The 25,758-nt window shown below is 46.0% G+C and overlaps 1 protein-coding gene across 1 annotated transcript; it reads right to left on the bottom strand.

Annotated features, from left to right (window-relative positions):
* Positions 1-16,072: 16,072 nt before the first annotated feature.
* Positions 16,073-18,671, bottom strand: ZNF329 (zinc finger protein 329). Its single transcript, XM_065898894.1, has one exon. The coding sequence runs from the start codon at positions 18,651-18,653 to the stop codon at positions 17,037-17,039; it is 1,617 nt and encodes a 538-aa protein (XP_065754966.1). The 5' UTR covers positions 18,654-18,671; the 3' UTR covers positions 16,073-17,036.
* Positions 18,672-25,758: the final 7,087 nt, after the last annotated feature.

Raw genomic sequence — 25,758 nt, 5'->3', positions numbered from 1 at the left:
AGTCTTCATTTTTCTGGGGTAAATGCCCAAGAGTGCAATTGCTGGGTTACATGGTAAGCACATGTTTAGTATTAAAAGAAACTGCCACTCTTTTCCAGAGTAGTTGGACCATTTTACATTTCCACCAGCAATGTATGTGTGCACCTGTTTCTCCACATCCTTACCAGTGTTTGGTGTTATTGTTTTTTAGCCTTTCTGATAGATGTGTAGTGACATTTCGCTGTGTTTTTAATTTGCATTTCCCTAACAGTTAGTAACTTTTGAAAAAGTGTCATTGAAGTATATTTCGTTTACAATGTTGTGTTAATTTCTGCTGTACAGCAAAGTGACTCAGTTATACATATATATTTTCTCCCTTTCATATTTTTTTCCATATTATGGTCTATCACAGGACATTGAATATAGTTGCCCGTGCTATACAGTAGGACCTTGTTGTTTATCCACCCTATATATGCTAGTTTTCATCTGCTAATCCCAAACTCCCAGTCCTTTCCTCCCCACTCCCCTCCCCCTTGGCAACCACAAGTCTGTTCTCTTAACAGTTAATAAAGTTGAGCATACTTTCAGGTTTATCTGCCATCTGTATATCCTCTTCAATGAAATGTCTGTTCATGTCTTTTGCCCATATTCTAGTTTTTAAAAACTGTTGAGTTTGGAGAGATCTTTTTATATTCTAAATATAAGTACTTTGTCAGATATATGGTTTGCGAACCTCTTCTCCCAGTCTGTAGTGCTATTCCCTTAACAGAGCCTTTAGCAGAACAAAGTATTTTAATTCAGAAGATGTCCGAGTTATCAATTTTTCTTTTATGGATCATGCTTTTTATGTCAAGTTTAAGAACTCTTTGTTTATAAGTCCCAAGGACTTCCATTTTGCTTTTTACATGTAAGTCAACCATCAATTTTGAGTTAATTTTTGTATGAGATGTGAGGTTTATGTTGAGGTTCGTGTTTTTCCCCTATTGATGTTGGGCGTCTTTTTTCTGACACTAATTCCGACACCGTATGTGTAGTTTTTTTTCAACACCAACCAATTCTCCAACACAAAAGGTGCCCAACAATTCAGTTCTGAGACTGACTGCTTACAATTAGCGCAGGTCAAGGGCTCAGTCCCACGAGACTGTCCCCACTTCAGACGCCTGCCACGGGCTATGCACACTTCTCAGCAGGCTTCAAAATCAGTGGTTCCCACAACACGCAGGCCCGTCAGCTTGAAATTCACTAGAACTCAGGAAAACACTTCACTTAATGTTTACCAGTTTAATATAAAGGATATAACTCAGGGACAACCAAATTAAAATAGGGCAGCGTTTGGAAGGGGGCAGTGTGCAGAGCTCCCGTGCTTCCTCCCGGCATGCCACCCTCTCAGCACGACGATGTGTCCAACAGCCCAGAATCTCTCTCTCAGCCATTAAAAAGACTGGGGCAGACACACATGCACACGCGGAATGGCCTCCAGAACACACCGTGAAGAGAACAATCAAGGTAGAACACAAAAACCTACAACCTAGGTGTCCAGAGATCGCCCTTTCCTCCGCCCCCGTTAAATGCCTCCAGAAGGAGACACAAGAACACATCAACAACTGTGGTCTCCAAGGAGGGGTCTCAGGTGAGAAAGAGGCTCATTTTTCATTCATCTGCTTCCCTCCTTTTTAATTCTTTACCACATGCATGGGTTGCTTTTTCAACTAAAGTAAAAATATTTGGTCCCAAACAGAACTACAAAAGCTAGATGGAGGGCCAGTTAAGGCTCTCTCCGATGACAAGCAGTGAGAAAACACCTGGATGAGCTTGGTGACACAGGAGGATCCACTGGCTGTCTATCAGGGCATCTCACAATGTGAGTGCAGCCTGACCCCGGGAGCGGGGAAGTGCCAGCCCTCCACCCCGTTTGTCTCAGCCACTCCTCTCTATGAGGCCTCACACTCCTGTCTCTGCCCCCACCGTCTGCTTTATTCTTATCCCTGCCCACACCAGAGAATGGCAGCCCCAGCCTCCAAGATGGCCGTTCTCACCAGTCCAGCAGCCTCAACTGACTGCTCAGAATCCTGGAGTCCAATCACACACGTATAAGGGAAGTGCCCACACTGGGGACCCCAGCTCCACCGGAAGGAAGTTAGGACACCAACTTGCTGCTCTTCCAGCACAGCAATCCAACTGAGGCCCTGGTCCTGACTGCCAAGAGGCACACAAGGCCAACCTTGTTCAAGTGGAGCAGGTCTCAGTCTGCACGCGACCCCCAGGGAGGCAACGTCTCATAAGAAGTCTTGCTCCAGACCGGACGGCACACGTGTGGCTCAGTTACCCTGGGAGCGGCAGTTAGCATCTGGCTGTGGTTCGGCTGCTGGGGCAGGGCCTGTGAGGAGTCTCGGGTGAGTGGGAGGAGCTGTGATTTGGGGCAGAAGTCCTTGTGATACTGAGTCCAGGAGCTTGAGGCCCAAACAGGACCAGGCTCTTGCAACTGCTGTGGGATGGATGTGTACCACAGTGGAATGAGCGCTGGGCAACATCTTCCTTCTCAGCACAGTACGTGCCATCGCTCTGGGGCACACGTGCCAGAGAGCCCATCTTCACAGCGCCTGGAGCCCCACCTCCACTCCGGTCAGGCATCTGTGCACAACCCAGCTGCCATCATCCACATCCCGGAGACTCTAGCCCTCTCCCACGTAGCTCCTTCAGGGGGCTTCCAGCCAATCACGTACACCAGGGTTTGGGAAGCAGTGCCAGTTGTGAAGTACTGGCGACAGGGGCCCAGAGTCTACAGAGGCTGAGAAGGCTGCTGATGTCCCTTCTCTTTCAGTCTCCTGAGTCAGAGAGGAGTAACACAGAAACATGGGGAGTTCCCCGGTGGCCTAGTGGTTAGGATTCCGGGCTTTCACTGACGTAGCCTAGGTTCAATCCCTGATCGGGGAACCGAGATCCTGCAAGCCACGTGGCTCAGCCCAAACAAACAAAAACATCAATAACAAGAGCAGCAGTAACGGTAGGAAATGCAGTAATAGCAACAGGGGTGGGAGCCGGAGCAGCCGACCCACACTGAACACTGTCACGTCCCAAGCACTCTGCATACCTCACTTCTCTTACTCCTAATGAGGTAGGGCTTATGCACATTTTATAAGTGAAGAACTAAGGCACAGAGAGATTCAATAATTCACCTGAGATCACACAGCTACTGAGATGTAATCCCATGAGAAACCCAAGTCTGACTGAAGTCAAGAGATGTGCTCCTACCCGTGACACTAACGTCCACGTGGTGCAGTCCAGTGTTTTCATGCAATTTCGTACAATTTTTCTTTAACTGGGATTAACTTTCCTGTATAGGCCTTCTGAGCAGCCAAGGAATTGCCGCTTGAGTGAGCATCTACTGACCATCAGGCACAGCGTTTTCTTTTATAACTAAAAGGCCCAAAGTGTGCACACACATATATACACACGATACTAAACATAAAGCTATTTCGATATATGAGCTAGGATAGAAGCCCCATGAGCTCAGGAACTCTTTCCTGTTTAACCAGCTTGTTAAGAGCCTGTGCACACTTCTGTGTTTTGCTTCCCTCCATCTTAAGAGAATTTTCAATCTTGTAATAAAACAATTACAGGTGATACAGGCTACAGGAAAGGAATAACACTTAATATGCAGCAACACGGCAGGGACTACATCACCACATTTTGTTCCAGCAGGTAGGCCGTTAATCATTATCTCAGCAACAGTCTCTTCCTTGAAAGTTCTAGTTTCCTCAAATGAATGAATCTCACTAGTCATTTAGTTCCTCCTCCTGATATTAGTTATTTTATTAGACCTAAGACACAACTGATGGTAAGATGCACATTTTGTGAAGACAAAGTGCAAATGGAAGACAAAAGGCTACCAATTAAACTGATTTCTGAGATGTTACAACGTGAAAAGAACGTGCATATTAGAAAAAATGGAATACAGTTGAGTCCTTAGGGTTCTATGTCAGGACTAAGTTCCAGGCACACACTTTTTCTAGAAATGTGTTAAAAACCTGACTGTGGGTTTGTAATGGGACAATTGCTCTATAGGGGGCTCCTCTCCAGAATTCATTCTCTGATACACTAGAGTCCCACTGTCCGATGAAGTAGCAACTAGATGTGCAGTTACAGAGGATCTGAAATGAGTGAGTGTCATATGTTTAAATTATTAGTATTTGGAATATAGGTGGTAAAATAAAATGTTATTGACGTTAATTTCACTTCTTTCTTATTACTTTTAAAAACGTGGCCACTAAAAAATTTGAAATTACACATGTGGCTCACAGTATATTTCCAGCAGACAGCATTACTCTGGAAGATCAGATCTCCAGGTGGAAGCTTTCCCACATCAAGTGTACGTTTTCTGTCCATCTTTAGTATGAGCTTTCTTTCACAATAAACTTAGTATCACCTTAAGGGACTTTCCTGTATTATCACTTCATATTGGCTAATTCAAAAATACGTTCCCTTTTACCTAAGAGTTTCAGCAAGGGTTCTTTTTGTTTGTTTAATTTATTTAGTTATTTGGTTGTGCCAGGTCTTAGTTGTGGCAGGCGGGCTCCTTAGTTGAGGCACGTTGGCTCCTTAGTTGCAGCAGTCGGGCTCCTCAGTTGCGGCATGCATGTGGGATCTAGTTCCCTGACCAGGGATTAAACCCAGGCCCCCTGCTTTGAGAGCACAGAGTCTTAACCTCTGCACCACCAGGGAAGTCCCTTGGCAAGGGTTCTTACTGAAACCTCAAACTCATCACATTAACCAAATCTTCTTTTTAATGCAAATAAAAGCAAGAGTTCCAGTTTAAACGTTTCCCACATTAATTCCATTCCTAGACTTTGATTTCCATATCTTATAACAACAGAGAGAAACGCCACGAGAAGTTTCCCCCTGCCATCCTGGTTCCCTCTCTCAACTGTGTCACCATCCTTCAAAAGGTTTCATTGTGAGGTGTCACGGTCTCATGTATGTTTAGCACAATCCCTGAAGGTTTTTTTTGTTTTTGCGGTACGCGGGCCTCTCACTGCTGTGGCCTCTCCCGCTGTGGAGCACAGGCTCCGGACGCGCAGGCCCAGCGGCCATGGCTCATGGGCCATGGCTCACGGGCCCAGCCGCTCCACGGCACGCGGGATCCTCCCGGACCGGGGCACAAACCCGCGTCCCCTGCATCGGCAGGCGGACTCTCAACCACTGCGCCACCAGGAAAGCCCTCTGTTTCTGTTGACCCACAGGTACAGGGGCTCTTGATCCCATATCCTCTGATGCTTGGTCAGACAGGAGCTGTCCCTGAAAGCTTTACCACACTGATTACACTCGTAGGGTCTCTCACCAGTATGAATCCTCTGGTGACAGACGACGCCAAGGATGTTCCTGAAAAGTTTCTGACACTGGTCACAGCCATAGGGCTTCTCTGGGGCCTGATGAGGTAAGCACTCTCAATGAAAGTTTTCCCACATTCTTTACACTCACAGGGTTTCTCCCCAGAATGGACTTTGTGATGCACAATGGGGTGACCATTGCAGATGAAGGATTTTCCACAATCCGTACACTTAACAGGGTTTTCTCTCCAGTATGAATTCTCCCATATTCATAGGTTGAATCTAAAATATGACACAAATGAACTTATCTACGAAACAGAAAGAGACTCAGATACAGAGAACAGACTTGGGGGTACCAAGGAGGAGAGGGGGTGAGGGAGGGATGCACTGGGAGTTCGGGGTTAGTAGATACAAACTATTACATATAGAATGGATAAACACCAAGGTCCTACTGTATAGCACAGTGAACTATATTCAATATCCTGGGATAAACTGTAATGGAAAAGAATATAAAAAGGAATGTATATATGTGTATAACTGAGTCACTTTGCTGTAGAGCAGAAATTAACATAACATTGAAAATCAACTATAGTTCAAAAAAATAAATTTAAGAAAAAGGCATTAGGAACAATTGGGAAAATGTGAATACGGATGGATTATCAGATGATACAGAGAATTATTGCTAGTTTTCTTAGCAATAACAGTATTATGGTTTATTCTTGGAATTTATGTCCTGACATATTTAAGGGTAAAGTGTCATATCTGCACTTATATTCAAATGGTTATACATACACACATAAAGAAATACACATATTATACACACAGTAAATATACACGCACACACATAAATATACATAGACACACATACACTCATAAACATACATACATACACATATACCAATATGCACATATAAACACGTGTACATACATATATACACACATACACGCAAATACACAGATTAAAATACATACACACAAATATGCATTCACATATACACATACGTATTACAAATACATACTATATAACTGTTATATATGCATATGTATAAATCTAGATGATGGGTGATGGGTGTTCATTATACTCTTTTCTCAACTTTTCTGTTAATATTTTAGAAACTTGTTAAAATAGAAAATAGGGGAAACGTTAATGCTCCTAAGGGAGAGGTACTACCTCAGGGATCAGCATTCATTAACACCCAGGTGAGAATAAATTTATAACAGTTTTCTCAAAAGGTGTTCAAGAGACGGTTACAGGCATTTTAACGGGGAAAATATGATACTAGCTGGGACCTGTATGAAAACCATGCAGTTATCACCCTAGCAAAATGCTGACTTGTAAAATCCTTTCTACACAGTAGATTTTGATGCAGGAGAAAACAGGAAGGCTGGGGGGTCTGGACATCTCTACTCTGCCTCGAAGAACTGGGGTCGAGGCAGGGTAGAGCTGTGCAAACCACTCAGTTCCCTCCAGCCAGCTCCAGAATCGTCTGGCCCTCCAGCTGCTTGCAACAGCTGGCAGCTGATCCAAATTGAAAGCTATTTTATCGCTTTGTTCTATGAGTTAAATATGTTTCTGAAAAGTTGTAAGTAAATGAAGTAGGGCAAACAATTCTATTTTAGATTCAACAGGGGAGCATCCTATTTAAATAAAACCTGTATCAAATTCCATTTAAATATTTTACTATTAAAAATGTCACTCTAAAATTAATATAATGAATTAATACAATACACACTCAATACGGAAAACTTGGAAAACATAAAATACAAAGAAAATTGTCTCGGGTGCATTTACTTCCTGTTTTCTTCCTGCAGAATCTTTTTCACATACTTCAAGTCAAACTGTACAGACAATTTTGGGCCTTCTTTTTGTTTTTCCCTGTTAACATTATATTATTGGTAGTGTTCATATCATTAGCATAAAAAAATGACAGTCTCTTTGGATGATAATTTTGAGTTTAAATCAAAATTTAGGGCTTCCCTGGTGGCGCAGTGGTTGAGAGTCCGCCTGCCGATGCAGGGGACGCGGGTTCGTGCCCCGGTCCGGGAAGATTCCGCGTGCCTTGGAGCGGCTGGGTCCATGAGCCGTGGCCGCTGGGCCTGCAAGTCCGGAGCCTGTGCTCCGCAACGGGAGAGGCCACAACAGTGAGAGGCCCGCGTACCGCAAAAACAAACAAACAAACAAACAAACAAAATTTAAACCACACAGCAGGGAATTCCCTGGCGGTCCAGTGGTTAGGACTCAGTGCTTTCACTGCTGTGGCTCAGGTTCAAAAAGTAAACCACACAGCAATGTAGTGAATCAACACTGGCATTCTTTTCAAAATGATGTAAATTAAAATTCAAAACTTACATAAGAGGACCTCACACATAGTGTTGTTTCATCAAACTTTTCCTCCAGTAACATATGTATGGGGGTCGTGATGTAAATGTGTTTCTTACAATGCCTGGGTTAAAAAACCTTGAGAACCACCAGGCTGAAGAAATCCTTACTCATTTCACAAGGACACATGTTCAAGATGCCCCCTAAGGCGCTCTTGGGAATGTTGAAAAACCGTAAATTTACAAGATGTCCATCAACAGGTGGTGGGAAGGAACAAATATATTGTGGCAGCCTCACAAGGTGGAATACTGTACGGTAGTGAAAACAGTATGTGCAGAAAGCTCCACTTAGTACACAATAGGTTGGTGAGAGAAGCAGGTAGCAGAGTTTCACACACTGAACATATCAATTTCAAACACACACACCATGTTGTTCGAAGCTATGGATATTATAAAGGGAAAAGCTGTAACGACAGCCTGGAGACAACAGATGAGTGTTTGCTAGATGTATACCACACCCCCTCTATGATCTCAAGTCTCTTGGACAAGGACTAGCTCCTTCCCATGGTCGCACAGGAATGGCCCTTTTCCACTCACTCAGCAAGTGTTTACGGAACACCTACTGTGTGCCAGGCCCTGTTTAGGCAGGGATGATTCATCAATGGATGAGACAGATGAAGACCGCCACCTGGGACATGTCCCTGGTGGCGCGGTGGTTAAGAATCCACTTGCCAATGCAGGGGACACGGGTTCGAGCCCTGCTCTGGGAAGATCCCACATGCCACGGAGCAACTAAGCCGGTGCGCCACAACTACTGAGCCTGTGCTCTAGAGCCCGTGAGCCATAACTACTGAGCCCGCGTGCCACAACTACTGAAGCCCTCGTGCTTAGATTCTGTGCTCTGCAACAAGAGAAGCCACTGCAGTGAGAAGCCCGCGTACCCCAATGCAGAGTAGCCTCCGCTCACCGCAACTAGAGAAAGCCCGCGGGCAGCAAAAAAGACCCAACGCAGCCATAAATTAATTAATTAAAATAAATAAATAATAAATAACAATAAATAAATGACAAAAAAGAGAGAGACCTCCACCAGGTGAAGCTAGCATTCTGGTGGGGAAGATGCAAACGTAGGACAAAATGCAAAATCTGTCGCTATCAAACACTCACTGCAAACTCAGAGAGCACACAGACCTGGGTCAGTTTTTGGAGTTACGGCTGGTGGCCCTGACTGCTCCAACCTCCAGCACTATCCACAACTCAGAAACAAACCAGATTCAGGGAACACGCTGTCCAAGGAAGCAGGCAGGGCTCTGATTTTCACTGTTACGCAAGCTCCTTACCACCCGGAGTCCAGGAGCAAAGAGCTCCTGGCCAGCAGCCCCAGCCCCTGAAGGATTCTGGCTGTTACCGAGCAAGGGGAGCTATGGGGGACTTGGAGCACAGATGGGACATGATGTGACACATAAGCTGATGGGCTCCTGCTGGGGAACTGACGGTGCGGAGGGCAGAGGCAGGGGAGCAGGGAGCAGTCCCGTTACAGGGAGAAGGGCTGGTGCAGTGGCTGAACTCTGGAACTATATTGGAGGTACAGGCATGGGACTTTCAGGCAGAGATGATGTGGGGGTTGGTGAAAGGGAAACATCAAGGCGGACGGTGGGGAACGTTCGCAGAAGGCGGAGACGCTACTTACAGAGAGTGGAAGGACTGGCTTTGGGGCCCAGAGGTTCTGCTGAGGACCCCAGAGTCTGAGGTGTCTGTCCCGGGGGACCGGGCGGGGGGCGGTGAGGGTGGATGACAGCTTCAGGGGATTAGGGGCCTGTGGGTAAGGGCACCTCAGTCCACGACCGGGGTTTGGGGATGAGGGAGAGTTCGTAGTGGGCAGGGGGGAATCGGTCTTTGGAAGAGCAGAGGTGGGGCGGGCAGGAACAAGGCTGTTGGGTGAGGAAGACGAAAAGAGGGGAAAGCATCCTTGGGAGTGCGACACAGGAAACTGAACAGGTTGTGCAAGCCCAAACTTTGTGAGACGGGGGTGGAGGCGTTTGCACCTAGGCAGGGGGGCGGAGGGCTGCGCACCTAAGAGAATGAAGACAGGCAAGGACCGGGAGGAGGTTAGGGAGTCGTGCCCTGGGGGAGGGAGAAAGAAGGGGAATCCGCCCACGCGGGAGGAGAAAGGACGAAGGGAGAGGAGGGGGATGTAGGGGCCCGCGCCCCATGGGAAGAGGCGAATGGGGGTCTGCACATCACGGGGAGGAGCGAATAGGGGGTCCGTACCTCACGGGTATGGGGGAAGACTAGGGGGTCTGCGCGCCATGGGAGTAGGGAATAAGGGGTCCGCGCCCCATGGGGAGAACGGGAGATAAGGCGGTCCGTGCCACTCAGGCAAAGGTGCCCCCCCCCCCAACTCCCGGGCACCCGCGCCCACCCCGCTCCCGCCCAGCCCGGAGGTGGCCGCCGCGCAGCTCCCAGTCGCCTTGGACGCCCTGACGCTCCCCACAGCCAGACCTAGGGCTCTCTCCCCGCCCGGGGGTTGAAAACCGAGGCCCAAGAACCACCTGAAGGGAACTCGGCGCCGGACACCGGACCGTCGACTTCCTCTTCCCCGTCAGCGCGCCACCTGGCTGTGCGCATGCGCAGGTTCCGAGCTGCGGCTTCGCCGGGCGCCGGGGGCGGGGCGGGGGGCGGGGTTCTTTCCCAACTCCGTAGGGGGTCGTGGTGACTCACTGCTCACATTGTCTGTGCTTACCTGGACTATGTGTCTTTGATGAACTTTATGTACAATATCAGTGTATCATTTTGATGTACGTTCCTTTGTCCCGAAAACGTGTATGAATGTATCTTTGACTTCTAGCAGGTGGTACAGTTCTCAGAGCTTTTTGAGAGTCTCCTAGGTTATAATCCTCAGTTTGGCTCAAATAAAATCCTCCTCTTTCTCTTCTTAGTTTGATTGTTCATTGAATTTTCATCGACAGGTTAAACAGAGTTGCCATGTAACCCAGCAATTCCACTCCAAGGCATCTACTCAAGAGTACTGAAAGCATATATTCACAAAAAAAACTTGTACATGAACAATTATAGTAGCCTTATGCATAAGAGCCCCAAAGCGGAAACAGCCCGAAGGTCCATCAACTGATAAACAAAATGTAGTATAGCCATATGATGAAATATTATTCAGCCATAAAAAGGAATGAAGTACCGACACTTGCTACAACACGCATGAACCCTGACAACGTTATGCTGAGTGAAGTCACAGCACCTGTCGTATGATACCATTTACATGAAATGTCCAGCGTAGTGAAATCTGTAGAGACAGGAAGTATATTAGCGGTTGCCAGGGGCTGGAGGAAGGAGGGAATGGGGAGTGACTGCTAATTGGAGGGGGAGGGGGTAATGAAATGTACTGGAATTAAAGAATGGTGATCACTGCATGACCTCATGAAAATACTAAAATCCATTGATTTGTACACCTACACATTTTTTCTACTTAAAAATTGTTTAATCTATTTTACCAGAAAGGATTCAGTTGAATTCCTCTGGTCACTCTAAGCCTAGACATCCTAGACTTATGTATTTGCTATTTTCTTCTGGGTTAAACACACTCTCAACCTATTCATCTCTTAGGGTCTTAAGTGCTGCCCTTGTAAATGTGGGGTTTTTTAACTTGGCAAAGGCAGCCTTGAACCCTATACCCGCCTCATCTCCGGTGAAGCCATTTCCCCAACTGCTGTCCACGAAGGGATTTCACCTATGGCCTTTTGCCCCTCCCACGGTGGATGGGGTCTCTTCTCCCTAAATCCCATTCTCTCTTGGTCCATAACATCATCCACCCTTAGCTTCCCTCCTCCCTTCTTGGCCATTTCATCTTCATCTGGCTGCCTCCTTTCCCTGTTTTTCCCATGGTTGCTTGCTTCCTGGGTCTCCTCCCTGAGTGCTCCCCTAACATAGTCTGAGATCTACAAGGCTCTACCTACCTTATCCTGCCCACTCCCCTCACCCCTTTCTCCCTCATGCCCCTAATTCCCCTCCCACATCAGCACATACCACTCCCTGCAGGGGCAGTCTTCCTTCTCTACCCCTTGGTTAATCACTCCTCACAGCTCTCTGCTGTTATTTTGTTTCTTTTTCCTATTCAAGTTCATGTCGATGCTTTTGTGACAGTTTGATAAATGCCCATCTTGCTTTCTAACTAGCCAGTTCCACAAGGCTGGACACACTGTCTGTCGTGCTCCTAGTTAGACTCTACAGGGACCAACGTGCTGACATACATCGGAGATGCTCATCAAGTGTTTGTGGATTGAATGAACTGGAAGATGTTTTCCAAAACATGAATCATGATTGCTGGTGACAGCTGAGACTCTGGATGTGATTTCTTATTTTCGTATTTTTCTGGACATTCCAAGTCTTGGCTTTCAGTGAGCAAGGATTACTTTAGAATCAGAAAACAACAAAGACATGCACCCAAGGTGTGGCTGCCCGCTGTTCACTTGTGCTGGTGTACCTCCATCTAGCTCTTTTAGTTCAACAAACATTTATTGAGTACTTGTTGCAGTATTCCAGCAGCCAGGGATAAAGCAGAAAACAGAACAAGGTGTTTACAGTCCAGCAGGGAAAGTAAACAAGCACAATGCATCATGTATCAGTCGGATGGGTTGATGCCTTGGAGAGACATAAAGCAGGGAAAGAGGACAGAGTGTGACTGTTGGGCAGAGGCAGTTGCAGTTTTAAATAAGAGAATTCGGGGAAGGCCTCACTGAGTAGGTGCTGTGTGACTGACGAATTGCAGGAGGTGAGGACCTGAGCCAGAAGGTGTTGGGGGAAGAGGATCCCCATGGAGAGAACAAGGATTGCAGAGGCCCTGACATGAGAACATGCCTGGTGTGTATGAGGAAGAGCAGGGAGGCCACTGAAACTTGAACAGAGTGACCAAGGGGGAGATGGGAGAAGAGGGAACAGGGAGGTGACGGGGCTATCAATTAAAACATTATGGGGCTTCCCTGGCGGTGCAGTGGTTAAGAATCTGCCTGCCAATGCAGGGTACAAGGGTTCCAGCCCTGGTCCGGGAAGATCCCACATGCCAAGGAGCAACTAAGCCCGTGCACCACAACTACTGAGCCTGCGCTCTAGAGCCCACGAGCCACAACTACTGAAGCCCGCAAGCCACGACTATTGAAGCCTGCGCGCCTAGAGCCCGTGCTCTGCAACAAGAGAAGCCACTGCAGTGAGAAGCCCGTGCACCGTAACGAAGAGTAGCCCCTGCTCACCGCAACTAGAGAAACATCGTGCACAGTAATGAAGACCCAACGCAGCCAAAAATAAAATATAAATAAATTAATTTATAAAAAATAAATTAATTAAAAAATTGAAATTTCAAAGGCTGGCCAGGATGCAAAGCATCACAAAGTCTCATTTGTTGCTGGTGGGAAAGCAATATGGCACAACTGCTTTGGACAGGAGCTTTGCAGTTTCTTACAAAGCTCAACATAGACTTACTGTAATGACCCACAATCGCACTCCTAGGTATTTAACCAAGAGGAATGAAAACCTACGTACTGAATGTTTGTGGTCCCCCACCCCATCCCATTCATGTTGAGCTCCTAATCTCTAATATGCTGGTATGTGAAGCTGGGGTCTTTGGGAGGTGATTAGGTCTGAGGATGCAGTCCTCATGAATGGAATCAGTGCCCTCATAAACAAGACCCCAGAGAACTCTCCTGCCCCTTCCACCATGTGAGGACACTGCGAGAAGATGGTCATCTATGAACCAAGAGCACATCTGGAACTTCTACACATTCTTAGGAGATGGACTTCTGTTAGGATGCTGAAAGGTTCCTTCCCCTCAGCCAGCGAAGGGGGCGGGAGCTGGGAGTACAGGTACGGGGCATCTCTTCCTTAACTTTTCTGAGATCTCTTTTCACTAATGGCTGTTCATTAATAGGACTTAATTTTCAAGACTAGTTCTGGAATTCCCCAAAGGGTACTTGGTTGAGCAGGCCATGCCTTCTCTCAAAGCAGCAAACAGACACCACCAGAGGGTTTTTTTGGTTTGTTTCTTGGCCTCGTGGTAAGGCCTGTGAGATCTTAGTTCCCCAACCAGGGATTGAACCCGGGCCCCCAGCAGTGGAAGCGCAGAGTCCTAACCACTGGACTGCCAGGGAATTCCTTTTTTTTTTTTTTTTTCAAGCTGAGTTTTTAAACTTGCTGGGCAAGGGAATGCACACTGAATACTTCTCCAGGTAGGAGCAGGGAAGGTTAAAGTTCTAAAGGAACTAGAAAGGGCAATGTATTCATTTCCTATGGCTGCTGTAACAAACTGCCACAAACTTTGTGGCTTAAAACTACACAAATGGACTTCCCTGGCGGCGCAGTGGTTAAGAATCTGCCTGCCAATGCAGGGGACACAGGTTCGAGCCCTGCTCTGGGAAGATCCCACATGCTGCGGAGCAACTAAGCCCAGGCGCCACAACTACTGAGCCTGTGCTCTAGAGCCCATGAGCTGCAACTACTGAGCCCACGTTCCACAACTACTGAAGCCTGCATGCCTAGAGCCTGCGCTCCGCAACAGAGGCCACTGCAATGAGAAGCCCGCGCACCGCAACAAAGAGTAACCCCCGCTCACTGCAACTAGAGAAAGCCTGCGTGCAGCAAGGAAGACCCAATGTAGCCAAAAATAAATAGATAAATTTATATGTATTTAAAAAAATCACTACACAAATGTATTCTGGGGACAGAAATCTGAAACGAGTCATATGAGGCTAAAATCAAGGTGTCAGCAGGGCTGGTTCCTTCTGGAGGCTCCAGGGGGGATACCAGTGTCCCTGCCTTTTCCAGCTTCTAGAAGCTGCTTCCAACATCATATCCCATTCTGACTCTGATCCTCCTGCTTCCCTCTTGTAAGAACCCCTGTGATGACACTGAGCCCACCCAGATATCCCAGGATAATCTCCCCGTCTCAGATCTTTGACTTAATTACTCCTTCCAAGTCCCTTGGCCATATAAACCATCAGAGGCTCCAGTGATTAGGATGTAGACCTATGTGGGAGGCCATTATTCAGCCTACCAATGAGGGTTCCTGACTGCTGTGTTTTACTTTTATTTTTTTGTCTGTGCCACGCAGCATGTGGGATCTTAGTTCCCCAACCAGGGATCAAACCCTCCTGACTGCTATGTTAATCAAGTATTGCAACCCAGCCTGTGGGAGAACAGAAGAGGGCCTGGGTCTGAACAGGAATGGTTAAAACTAGCCGTACTGGCCACCAATCAGTCAAGGCTTGTAAGAGGCTACGCCCTGGGGCTTCCCTGGTGGTGCAGTGGTTAAGAATCCACTTGCCAATGCAGGGAACACGGGTTCGAGCCCTGGTCTGGGAAGATCCCACATGCTGCCGAGCAACCAAGCCCATGTGCCACAACTACTGAAGCCCACACACTCTACAGCCCGTGCTCTGCAACAAGAGAAGCCACCGCAGTGAGAAGCCTGAGCACCACAACGAAGAGTAGCCCCTGCTCGCCGCAACTACAGAAAGCCCGTGCACAGCAACGAAGACCCAACGCAGCCAAAAATAAATAAATTAACTTAAAAAAAAAAAAAAGAGGCTATGCCCTGGGTCTCTCTCAGATTCAGCTGTTAGCCCTGGTGTAGAGAAGCCCAACATCCAATTGCAGCATCTCCAAAGCAAGAGCTGCACCAAGGAGAGTTTTCCTCTTGCATTGCCCTGCGGGGGGTGGGGGTGGAGTTGGTGTTCCTAATTTGTATGAAGGTGGGGTGTAGACTATCAGCGGCCCTGCTGCAGTCTCAGCCAGGAGGAGGCTGAAAGAGTGCAAGGAGGACCAGAAGAAAGAGGGAAAGGGCAGGAAAGAGTTTTCTTTAATGCTTGTGCTAGTTTTCTATTGTTCCCATAACAAAGTACCAGAAACATAGCTTAAAACAACGCAGATTTATTATCTCATAGCCTTAATTAGCTCAGTGACCTTCCCTCTGACTATGCCTCCATAGGAACAAGTCAAACTTCCAAGGGGAGCCACCCCGGGGCTCCGAGGCTATGCCAACCAGTGTGAGCAGCTCTCAGCCAGCCAGCACTGCAGGGCCTCAGGAGGGATGCTCCCAGGTCCTCCCAGACTTCTCTGTAGCCTCCTACTCCCCATTCCCGGAGACCCACCCTCTTCTTCACAATAACACCCTCTCATTATCCAAGTCCCAAAGAAAGAAGTTATTCTTAGGCCCTGAGCTGTGGGATGCTGATTCAGAGAAGTTTCTGCCGAGATGCCCCCATCCATGCTTACAACTGCCCTGCGACCCTGACTTAGCCACTTCTGGTTTTAAAAAGGTCCAAAGAGAACCCAAACTCACCTCTTTTTATCTCCACCTTTTAATTCCTCATCAAATGATTATAACAATGTATGATTTGTGATAGAGGAAAAATCATACACAAGTAACAGTCCCTTAGGAGACCCCATGTTTATTTCTCTATGATCAACTCCCAACCTACATCCGTATGTGTGCACACTTTACATGGCAAATTTTCCATTTTATGCTTTTGGTTGCCGGCCATATTATAAGCGTTTTCAATATGGCAACAAAACCTTTATCATCATGGTTTGGCATGGTTGCATGGAACAAATCACAAGTGTCCCAAATGAACAATGAGGGGCGACAATGTAAACATAACAACTCAGTGTTTCTCTGTGTTTGTCTCAACAACTAAAGCAACGCATCATATTTCTCGGCAGCAGCCCTTTCCTTCTTAGGAGAACCCGCTCTGGTCTCCGTATTAAGAGGAATAACATCACTGTTCATTCACAAGCGACTTCCTCACCCAGGTGCCCCTGCTGAAACGAGTCCTCAGCACCTGGCAGGAACGTGACGCGGAAATACATTCAAATGCCAATCCGCTGTAATTCTGTGGTTGCTGTGAGCTGGAGCACCGTGTGGGGTTTCTCACCAGCGTGGCTTTGCTGACACAGCTAAGACAGCAAGGGCTCCCGCCGACAGCTTCCCTCGCTGGATTCCGGTAAGAGTTTGCTTTCGAACAGTAAGGCAGACACTCCCTCTTAAAGGATTCCTCTTCCCGATTACACAGGCTCTTTCCAGTTTAAGGACTCGGATGTACGGGCAGGTGAGTTCTCCAGGGAAGTATCCGCCTGACTTCCTCAGGTTTTACTCCAGTGTAGGCACTATCATGTCTGGTACAGGCCGAATCATCCCTGAAGCCTTTGCCACATTTACTACCATCCTGTGTCCTCTGCAAGAGTTCCCTAATGTGTAGGCTTAACAGGATGGCTGAGGAATGTCTCACATCCACCAGTCCGCTGGACAGCTCAGAGCAGTCTTTTCCACTGACAGGGAGGAGCCACCCCTGAAGACACTTCTCTCTCATATAGGTTTTTGAGAGCCAGTCGGAAGATGAGTGTGGCCCACGTTCATTAAATATCCACGGGTTGTTCTCCAGGGTGTGATCTTTGGTGTCGGATGAGGGAAGAGCTCCTTCTGAATGTTTTCCCACACTGAGGACAATGACTGGGACCCTCCCTGCTGTGGAGCCTCTGATGTACTGCCAGGTGAGAGTTCTGCTTGAAGGACTTTCCACAATCTGGACACTGGTACGGGGTCTCCTTAGTGTGAATTCTCTGGTGTTTGGTCAGACAGGAGCTGTCCCTGAAAGCTTTACCACACTGATTACACTCATAGGGCTTCTCGCCAGTATGAGTCCTCTGGTGACGTATGAGGCCGGCGATGTTCCTGAAAAGTTTCTGACACTGATCACAGCCATAGGGCTTCTCACCAGTATGAATCCTCTGGTGCCTGATGAGGTAAGCACTCTCAATGAAAGTCTTCCCACATTCTTTACACTCATAGGGTTTCTCCCCAGAATGGATCTTCTGGTGCACAATGAGGTGAGAGTTACGGTTGAAGGATTTCCCGCATTCCACACATTCGAAGGGCTTCTCTCCAGTGTGAGTCCTCTCGTGCTGGGTGAGGTATGAGCCATCTCGGAAGGCCTTTCCACATTTGCTACATTCATAAGGCTTCTCCCCAGTGTGGATTCTGAGATGCACAGTGAGGTGGGAGATGTCAGTGAAAGGTTTCCCACACTCATTACATCTATATGGTTTTTCCCCTGTATGAGTTCTTTGATGCAGAATGAGGGACGAATTTCGGTTGAAGGTCTTCCCACATTCTGGACATTCGTAAGGTTTCTCCCCAGTGTGAATTCTCTGGTGTTGCGTCAGAGCTGACCCATCACTGAAGGCTTTCCCACATTTACTGCATTTATAGGGCTTCTCTCCTGTATGGATTCTCTGATGCACAATTAGGTTATAGTTCTTGGAGAAGGATTTTCCACACTCATTACAGGTATAAGGTTTCTCTCCAGTGTGAGTTCGGTGATGTAAAACAAGAGAAGAGTTCCGTTTGAAGCACTTGCCACATTCAGTACATGTGTACAGTTTTTCTCCAGGGCTGTTCCTCCTGTTTTCATTAAGAGATGAACTCAGGGTAAAGATGTCCCCAAAGTCCTTACCTTCATACAGTTTCTTCCCTCTTTTCGTTATTTTTTGTTCACCAAGAGGGGTAAAATGGTTGAAAGACTTAACACTTTCAGGGTATTTATAGGGTTTCTCTCTAGTTTGAGTTCTTCCAAATTGAATAACTTCCATGGAATGGTTGAAGGCTTTCCCACAGGTGTCACTGTCACCCGCTCTCTTAGCTACATAACTTTTCTGACAATTGTGTAAAGCTGGGTCACAATCCAGGCTTTTAACACCTGAGCCACGTACATGGAAACCGTTTCTTGTGGAAACTCTCTGACGTCGTGGAAGGTCTGGGCTCACGCTCAAATGCTCCCCAAATCCAGGATATTCACGAATTGCTCCCTGAGCTCCTGGTTCCCCCTGAGTTAAGGCTGATTGCCTCAAATGTCCCTCCTGGTTCTCACAGTCCCAACTGTTACCTAGAATGGAGAAATGAGGACCCTCTCGTGTAAATCCTTCCACCTCCATGTCACAGGACAGTTCTTCCTCAGCAATGTTCTCAGCTGTCATTTTCAATCTTCTGTCCCAGGCTGGAAAGCAAAGAATGAAAAAGACAGACTTAAGTACATGAAGCCGTGTGTGGAAGAGGAATGAAAGATGGTGACAGGCCAAGTGTGTGAGTGTGTCTTTTTACTTGTTTTCTTTTTGAAATTCAGATCTATATGAGGGGGAGATACTGTGAGAGTTGAGGGATGGAGCCAAGAACAGGTTCAAGAAGAGCCACATGGCATTTCTACCCTCCTAGAGAACAGGCAGGGGGAATGGTGTTGGGGGTAAATATCACCAAAAGGATTAGCCTGAGACGTGGGAGATCAGAGGCCAGGTGTCACTCTGATGACACAGTAACACATCTCGGCCACTGTGATCTTGTCCCCATCACCCACTTCCCCTACCAATAACCAGTACACACTCCAGATCCTCCACTTCACAATGGGCTTAAAATAGCATTGAACGAGCAGTTTTCACCCCACCTTTGTGGTCAGAGTTCTGCCTTCGTGGATGGGATACAACACAGGCCTGGTGACCTGACACTTCTGAAATTCCTAGATCTGTCAACGACCTTCCTGCAGGGTTATTATGAGAATTACATCATGTGTGCTGGCTCTGAGCTGGGGAACAGACAGTACTGTAAGTGGCTGCCAGTGTCTTCACTGTTATGGATCTTTCTCTAACCATGCTCCCGCCCCTTTGACTTGAAGATATCAAGAAAACTGGCTCTCGGGCTTCCCTGGTGGCACAGTAGTTAAGAATCTGTCTGCCAATGAAGGGGACACGGGTTTGAGCCCTGGTCCGGGAATATCCTACATGCCACAGAGCAACTAAGCCCATGTGCCACAACTACTGAGCCTGCGCTCTAGCGCCCACGAGCCACAACTACTGAGCCTGCATGCCACAACTACTGAAGCCCGTGCACCTGTAGCCTGTCCTCTGCAACAAGAGAAGCCACCGCAGTGAGAAGCCCGTGCATCACAATGAAGAGTAGCCCCTGCTCGCCTCAACTAGAGAAAGCCCGTGCACAGCAACAAAGACCCAGCACAGCCAAAAATAAAATAAATAAATTAATTAATTTTTAAAAATTTCCAAACAACAAAAAACAGAGTAAGAGTCAAAATACAAATGGCAGGTGGAGAGACGATACTATAAAGTATAAAAGAGACAAAGGAATAGTGCCAGAGATCTATAAAAAAATTCTTCCAGAATAGCACATAAAAGGGGAAAAACTGGGTAAAGGATACAAGGAGGAACTTGACAGAGAGAAAATAGAAAAGTCCTGAATACATGAATTCTTGCTCATTCGCACCTAAAGGCATTTACAAACTGTAACTTTAAGAATACAAAATATGCACATTTCAGTTGAGTAAAAGTAAAACAAGGCATGATAATATAATGCTTGAGCAGGTCATGCAAGAAGAGAGTTGGTGGGCACGTAAAGAGGTCAGTCCACTTGGCGGTGTAACTTGGTAGTGGCCATCGAAACATAAAACAGGCACATTCCGCCACCTTGCAATTCCACTTGGTGGTGTCTTAGACTCAGAAAGCCTGAGTCCCAAGCATAACTGGACATCAAGCTATACCTAAGGAGATGGTCTTAAAGGCCACCAGGAAAAAGACAACCAGTGAAGGAATGAACAGTACTGTGATTAACTTGGTAACAAAAATAGAAACCTGATAGTAATGGAAGATTACCATCAAAGTGCTGAGGGAAAAAACTGTCAGAATGAAAGTAAGGGACTTCCCTGGTGGCACAGTGGTTGGGAATCTGCCTGCCAATGCAGGGGACACGGGTTCGAGCCCTGGTCTGGGAAGATCCCACATGCCACAGAGCAACTAAGCCCACTGTTGTTCCACAGTAGTGCTGTGGCATTGCTGCGCCACCACTACTAAGCCTGCACTCTAGAGCCCACAAGCCACAACTACTGAGCCCTAATGCCACAACTACTGAAGCCCGTGCCCCTAGAGCCCGTGCTCCGCAACAAGAGAAGCCACCGCTTCTCACTGCCCGTGCACCACAACAAAGAGTAGCCCCCGCTCACCACAACTAGAGAAAGCCCACATGCAGCAACGAAGGCCCAACGCAGCCAAAATTAAATAAATAAATAAATAAATTTTAAAAAGAGTGAAAGATAAAGGCAACTTCAGAAAAGCAAAAGCAGGGTTTATCTCCAAGGACACTTGCCAAAAGAATTAGGAAAAAACTGTTCTTCAGGGAAAAAAAAATAACCCAGAAGGAAGGAATGGAGAGAACATGTATTTAAATAAAATCCAGCACTGACGACATAAAATGAAGCAGTAACAATGACTCAGGGGTTAACAATGGGATGGACTAAAATACTGAATGGCAGTGGCCTGTGAGATGAAAATGGGGTAGCAAAATTAAGTGTCCTGACATTCTTATATTGTTCATGATTCATGTTAGACCTGGTCAAGTCAGGAATAAAAGAATAAATGTCATGTAAAACTTCCAAGCCCACAGAGCAGTGGTTCTCAACCGGAGACGGTTTTACCCTCAAAAGACACTTGGCAACATCTGGGAACATTTTGGGCTCTCATGACTTGGGGTCAGATGCTACTGGAATCTAGGGATGCTGTGAAATACCTTTAAAACACAAGGCAGCCTCTCACACATAGAATGACCAGCCTCAAAACTCAAAAGTAAATAGTGCTGAAGTGGAAAAACCCTGTTACAGGAGAAAAGAATAATAAAGAAAAGGAAAAAACAACAGATCAATCCAGAAGAAGGTGCTAAGGGGGAAAGCTCAAAAAGGACAGGTTAAGATAGAAAGTATAAAATAGGACATCACAATAACAATAAATGTAAGTGGCTTTGATGGGCAAGATAAACACTGTGTCAGACTGCATTAAAAAATGTGTTTGTAACAGACACCAAAAGCAAAAGGACACAGAAGACAAAAGCAAAAGTTCGGAACAGACAAATGCTAACCAAACAAAGATTGAATGGTGCTTTGTTAACCAACAATAAACTTCAAGGATGATAAAAGGGCAATATAACAATGGCAAAGATGTCTACATTAACAGCATACCTCCAAACACAGAGCAAAGTCAGCAAATCCAACCATACTGGAAGGGTTTAAGAACCTCTTTCAGAAATGGAAATGCAGAAAGACTGAACAGAGACAAGCATAAGAGAATGTAATTAGCCAGCCTGGTCACACAGCTGACTGAAGACCCATTACCAACAATTAGAGCCAAAGGCTTTCCAAGCACAAGTGGAACATTTGCTAACACTGGTCACAAACCAGGCCAAAGAATAAGTTCAACAAAGACCAGACCACAGTCTCTTGACTACAAATGTGTTCAAGTTAAAAACCAGTAACAGAAAGAATGCCAAATACAAAAAATAATAGTAAGTTTAAATTTTAAAAAAACCTATTTATTTGGAAAAATGAAAACCTTTTCCTCAGTAATTCACAGAGAAATGTTGATGCAAATTAGAAAGCATCTACTTAGAAAACACAGAGGACTGAACAACTGATGATGATGGCACATCTCAAAACATGTAGCAAAGGAGGATGCAGCTAAAGAAGTTCCTAGGCGAAAAATGTTGGTCTTTAATGCATGGGGCTTTTTTTTGGTTTGTTTTTTTTTTTGTTATTGTTTTTTGTTTTTGTTTTGTTTTTGTTTTTGTCTTTTGTGGCCATGCCATGCGGCTTGCAGGACCTTAGTTCCCCAACCACGGATTGAACCTGTACCCTCAGCAGTGAAAGCGCAGAGTCCTAACCACTGGACTGCCAGGGAAGTCCCTAATCTTGTATTTTAAAGAGAAGACTGAAAGTTAGTGAGATCACTGTTTGACTTAAGAAGTAAGGGAAAGAGCCACAGAGAAAACCAACACGAGGTGAAAGGAAGGTGATAATAAAGGTAAGATCAAAAATTACAGAAACCAAATACAAGGAAACAGCCAAGAACATGAAGAAAACCAAAAGTCTGTTATTTGAAAAGACTAATGAAATTACCTTTGGCAAGAGTAATCATAAAATAAAGAACAAGAAGGCATACATAGGTGATATTCGTCATAAAAGGGGGATTTAATTAAGAAACAGAAGAAAGTTATCAAAATGGCAACATTAGATTTATCCTACAAAAGAAGGCCTATGAAACATTAGAACATCTACTGATACGATTCCCGACATTTTCAGATTAAAGTAGAAGACAGCCCCCTACATCCTATCTCAATAAATTCAGAAAGTAATTTGAACAAATCTCACCCAGACTCTTGATCAAAATGCTCTCAGATTAAAGTAGTAGACCCCTTTACCCTACGTCAATAAATTGACAAGGTATTTTAAGGAAAGCTCCAACTCATGATGAAAATTCTTATCAACTATGAACACAAGGAATTAAGGTAAACATCACACGTGAGGAAACATGAGAACTGTTCAGTCTGAAGCCAAGGCCAAGACCCCAGAGGCCTGCTAGGTCCACAGCATTCAACAGTGATGCGGAGGGGCCAGCTGGCCAGGAGGACCATATCCCCATCTGTCACTCCTGGCTGCTCCTACTTTTCAGACCTCCTGAGGCTGCCTTATTACCATGCTGCATGTTTCCTCTACTGAGCCTTCTGAGTAGACTGGGGCCTGGGTGGCCTACAGCTGTCCTGTGGAAACAAGAGATGGAGAGCACCTCCCTACAAGTCTGTAAGGGGAGGACGTATGTGTGCACTTAAAAGAAATGAGGTAAGTCAGACATATATAGGATGATACCACTTAGTTCAAATTTTTAGACACACAAAGTATTCTCGAAGTAAAAATATTAAAATGCCCTGGCAACACATCTACCAAAGCTGTGATCATGACTGTCTTGGGAGTGTGGAAGGGAACAGCCCTAGAGAAGCAAAGGGAATGTCCATTTCATCTATAATAGATACTTCCTTTATTGAAATAAGACTTACATACCACTAAGAAAGTGAAAAGACAACCTACCAAACAGGAGAAAATACTTACAAAGCACGTATCTGATAAAGGACTTGCGGAAGATATAAAAAACTCTTATAGCCCAATAATTACAGGACAACCCAAATTTTAAAAATAGGCAAAGGATCTGAATAAACATTTCTCCAAAGAAGACATACAGATGGCCAATAAGCACATGAAAAGATGATCAACATCATTAGTTACTAGGGAAATGCTAATCAAAACCCAGGCTTAGGGGCTGCCCTGGTGGCGCAGGGGTTGAGAGTCCGCCTGCCGATGCAGGGGACCCGGGTTCGTGCCCCGGTCCGGGAAGATCCCACATGCCGCGGAACGGCTGGGCCCGTGAGCCATAGCCGCTGAGCCTGCGCTCCGCAACAGGAGAGGCCACAACAGTGAGAGGCCCGCGTACCGCAAAAAAAAAAAAACAAAAAAACAACCCAGGCTTTCACTGCCATGGGCCTGGGTTCAATCCGTGGTCGGGGTCAAGCCACACAGCACGGCCAAAAAAAAAAAAAAAGACAATAACAAGTGTTGTGAGCATGTGGAGAAACTGAAACCCTCACACACTGTTGGGGGGAATGTAAAATGGTACAGCTGAGACCTCCCTGGTGGCGCAGTGGTTAAGAATTCACCTGCCAATGCAGGGGACACAGGTTTGATCCCTGGTCCGGAAAGATCCCACATGCCATGGAGCACCCAAGCCCATGTGCCACAACTACTGAAGCCCACGCACCTAGAGCCCGTGCTCTAGCCCCTGCGCGCCACAACTAGAGAAAACCCGCGAGCAGCAACAAAGACCCAACACAGCCAAAAAATAAATAAATAAATAAAATGGTGCAGCTGCTTTGGAAAACAGTCTGACAGTTTCTCAAAAAGTTAAACAGAGTTATCATATGACCCTGCAATTCCACTCCTAGGTATCTACTCAAGAAAAACGTAAACATATGTCTACACATAAACTTCTCCATGAATTATGAGTACATAACAGCACTATTCATGATAAACAAAAGTGGAAACAACCCAAATAAACGTCCACCAACCGATGAATGGATAAACAAAATGTCGAAATACACACAATGGAATATTCTTCAGGCTTAAGAAGGAGTGAAATACTGATAAATGCTTCAATAACACAGATGAATCCTGAAAATATTATACGCAGTAAAAGAACTCAGACACAAAAGACTCCATAGTGTATGATCACATTTAAGTGAAACATCCGGAAAAGGCAATTCCATACACACTGAAAGTCAATTCGCGGCTGCCAGGAGCTGGGAGAAGGCAGTATGGGGAGTGACTCCTAGTTGGTATGGGGTTTCTTCTTGGATTGATGAAAACGTTCTAGAAATATATAGTGGTGACGGCTGCACAACTTCGTGCATATACTAAGAACCACCGAGTTGTGCACTCTGAATGAAAGAATCATATGATACGTGGATTATATTTCAATAAAGCTGTGATAAGTAAATTTACACCTATAAGGGGACAAGTTTCACCTAGCCTGACCTGCAGCGCTTGACCTTGGCAGTTTTTCCCCTGGGGGCATCCAGAAATCTGTGGAGGTGTCAGGTTGTCACAAAGACCGAAGGAGCGGGAACTACTAGCATCTGATGGGCCTGGACCAGGGATGCATACTTGCTAATACACTTGGGACTGCTCCACGTGATGTTGGACCAACCTGTGGGCCGAAATCCCTGCAGGTATTAACCTGGGGTACTGAACTACGGAACAATACTACATGTGTTACAAGACATCAGGGAAAAGGTGCCTTCATTTAGGGGAAGGAAGTTGAATGGAAGTCCAGATACAGCCCTGAATTTATGAACTCATTCCCTATTTTGCACCTCTCTCCTTGACCAAAACTGGCCATTCCAACTCTACACTCAATCAGTGAGGGCCTGAGTGCCATAGCGGTTACTGCAAAAAGAACAATCACAAGCATACAGGAGGACATTAGGACAGACTTCAGGGAAATAATATTAAATTAGGGTATTTAATGCAGGAACTACACTGAATTTCATTAATTAAGGTTGTTTTAAAAATCTCGTATTATTGCCCTCATACATATCTGTGTAGCTATTTTTGGCACTACAATGATACCAAAACTATGTTGTAAAAAATTCACCTTGATGCTGTTCACAAATTTGGTGGGGGTGGGGGGGGCGTCTCTATTCCTCCCCCAC

Source organism: Phocoena phocoena, chromosome 20 (genome assembly GCF_963924675.1).
Source record: "Phocoena phocoena chromosome 20, mPhoPho1.1, whole genome shotgun sequence".
In the NCBI taxonomy this organism is placed as follows: Eukaryota; Metazoa; Chordata; class Mammalia; order Artiodactyla; family Phocoenidae; genus Phocoena; species Phocoena phocoena.
The sequence above is the reverse complement of the archived record's forward strand: the minus strand, read 5'-3'. Positions and strand labels throughout refer to the sequence as shown.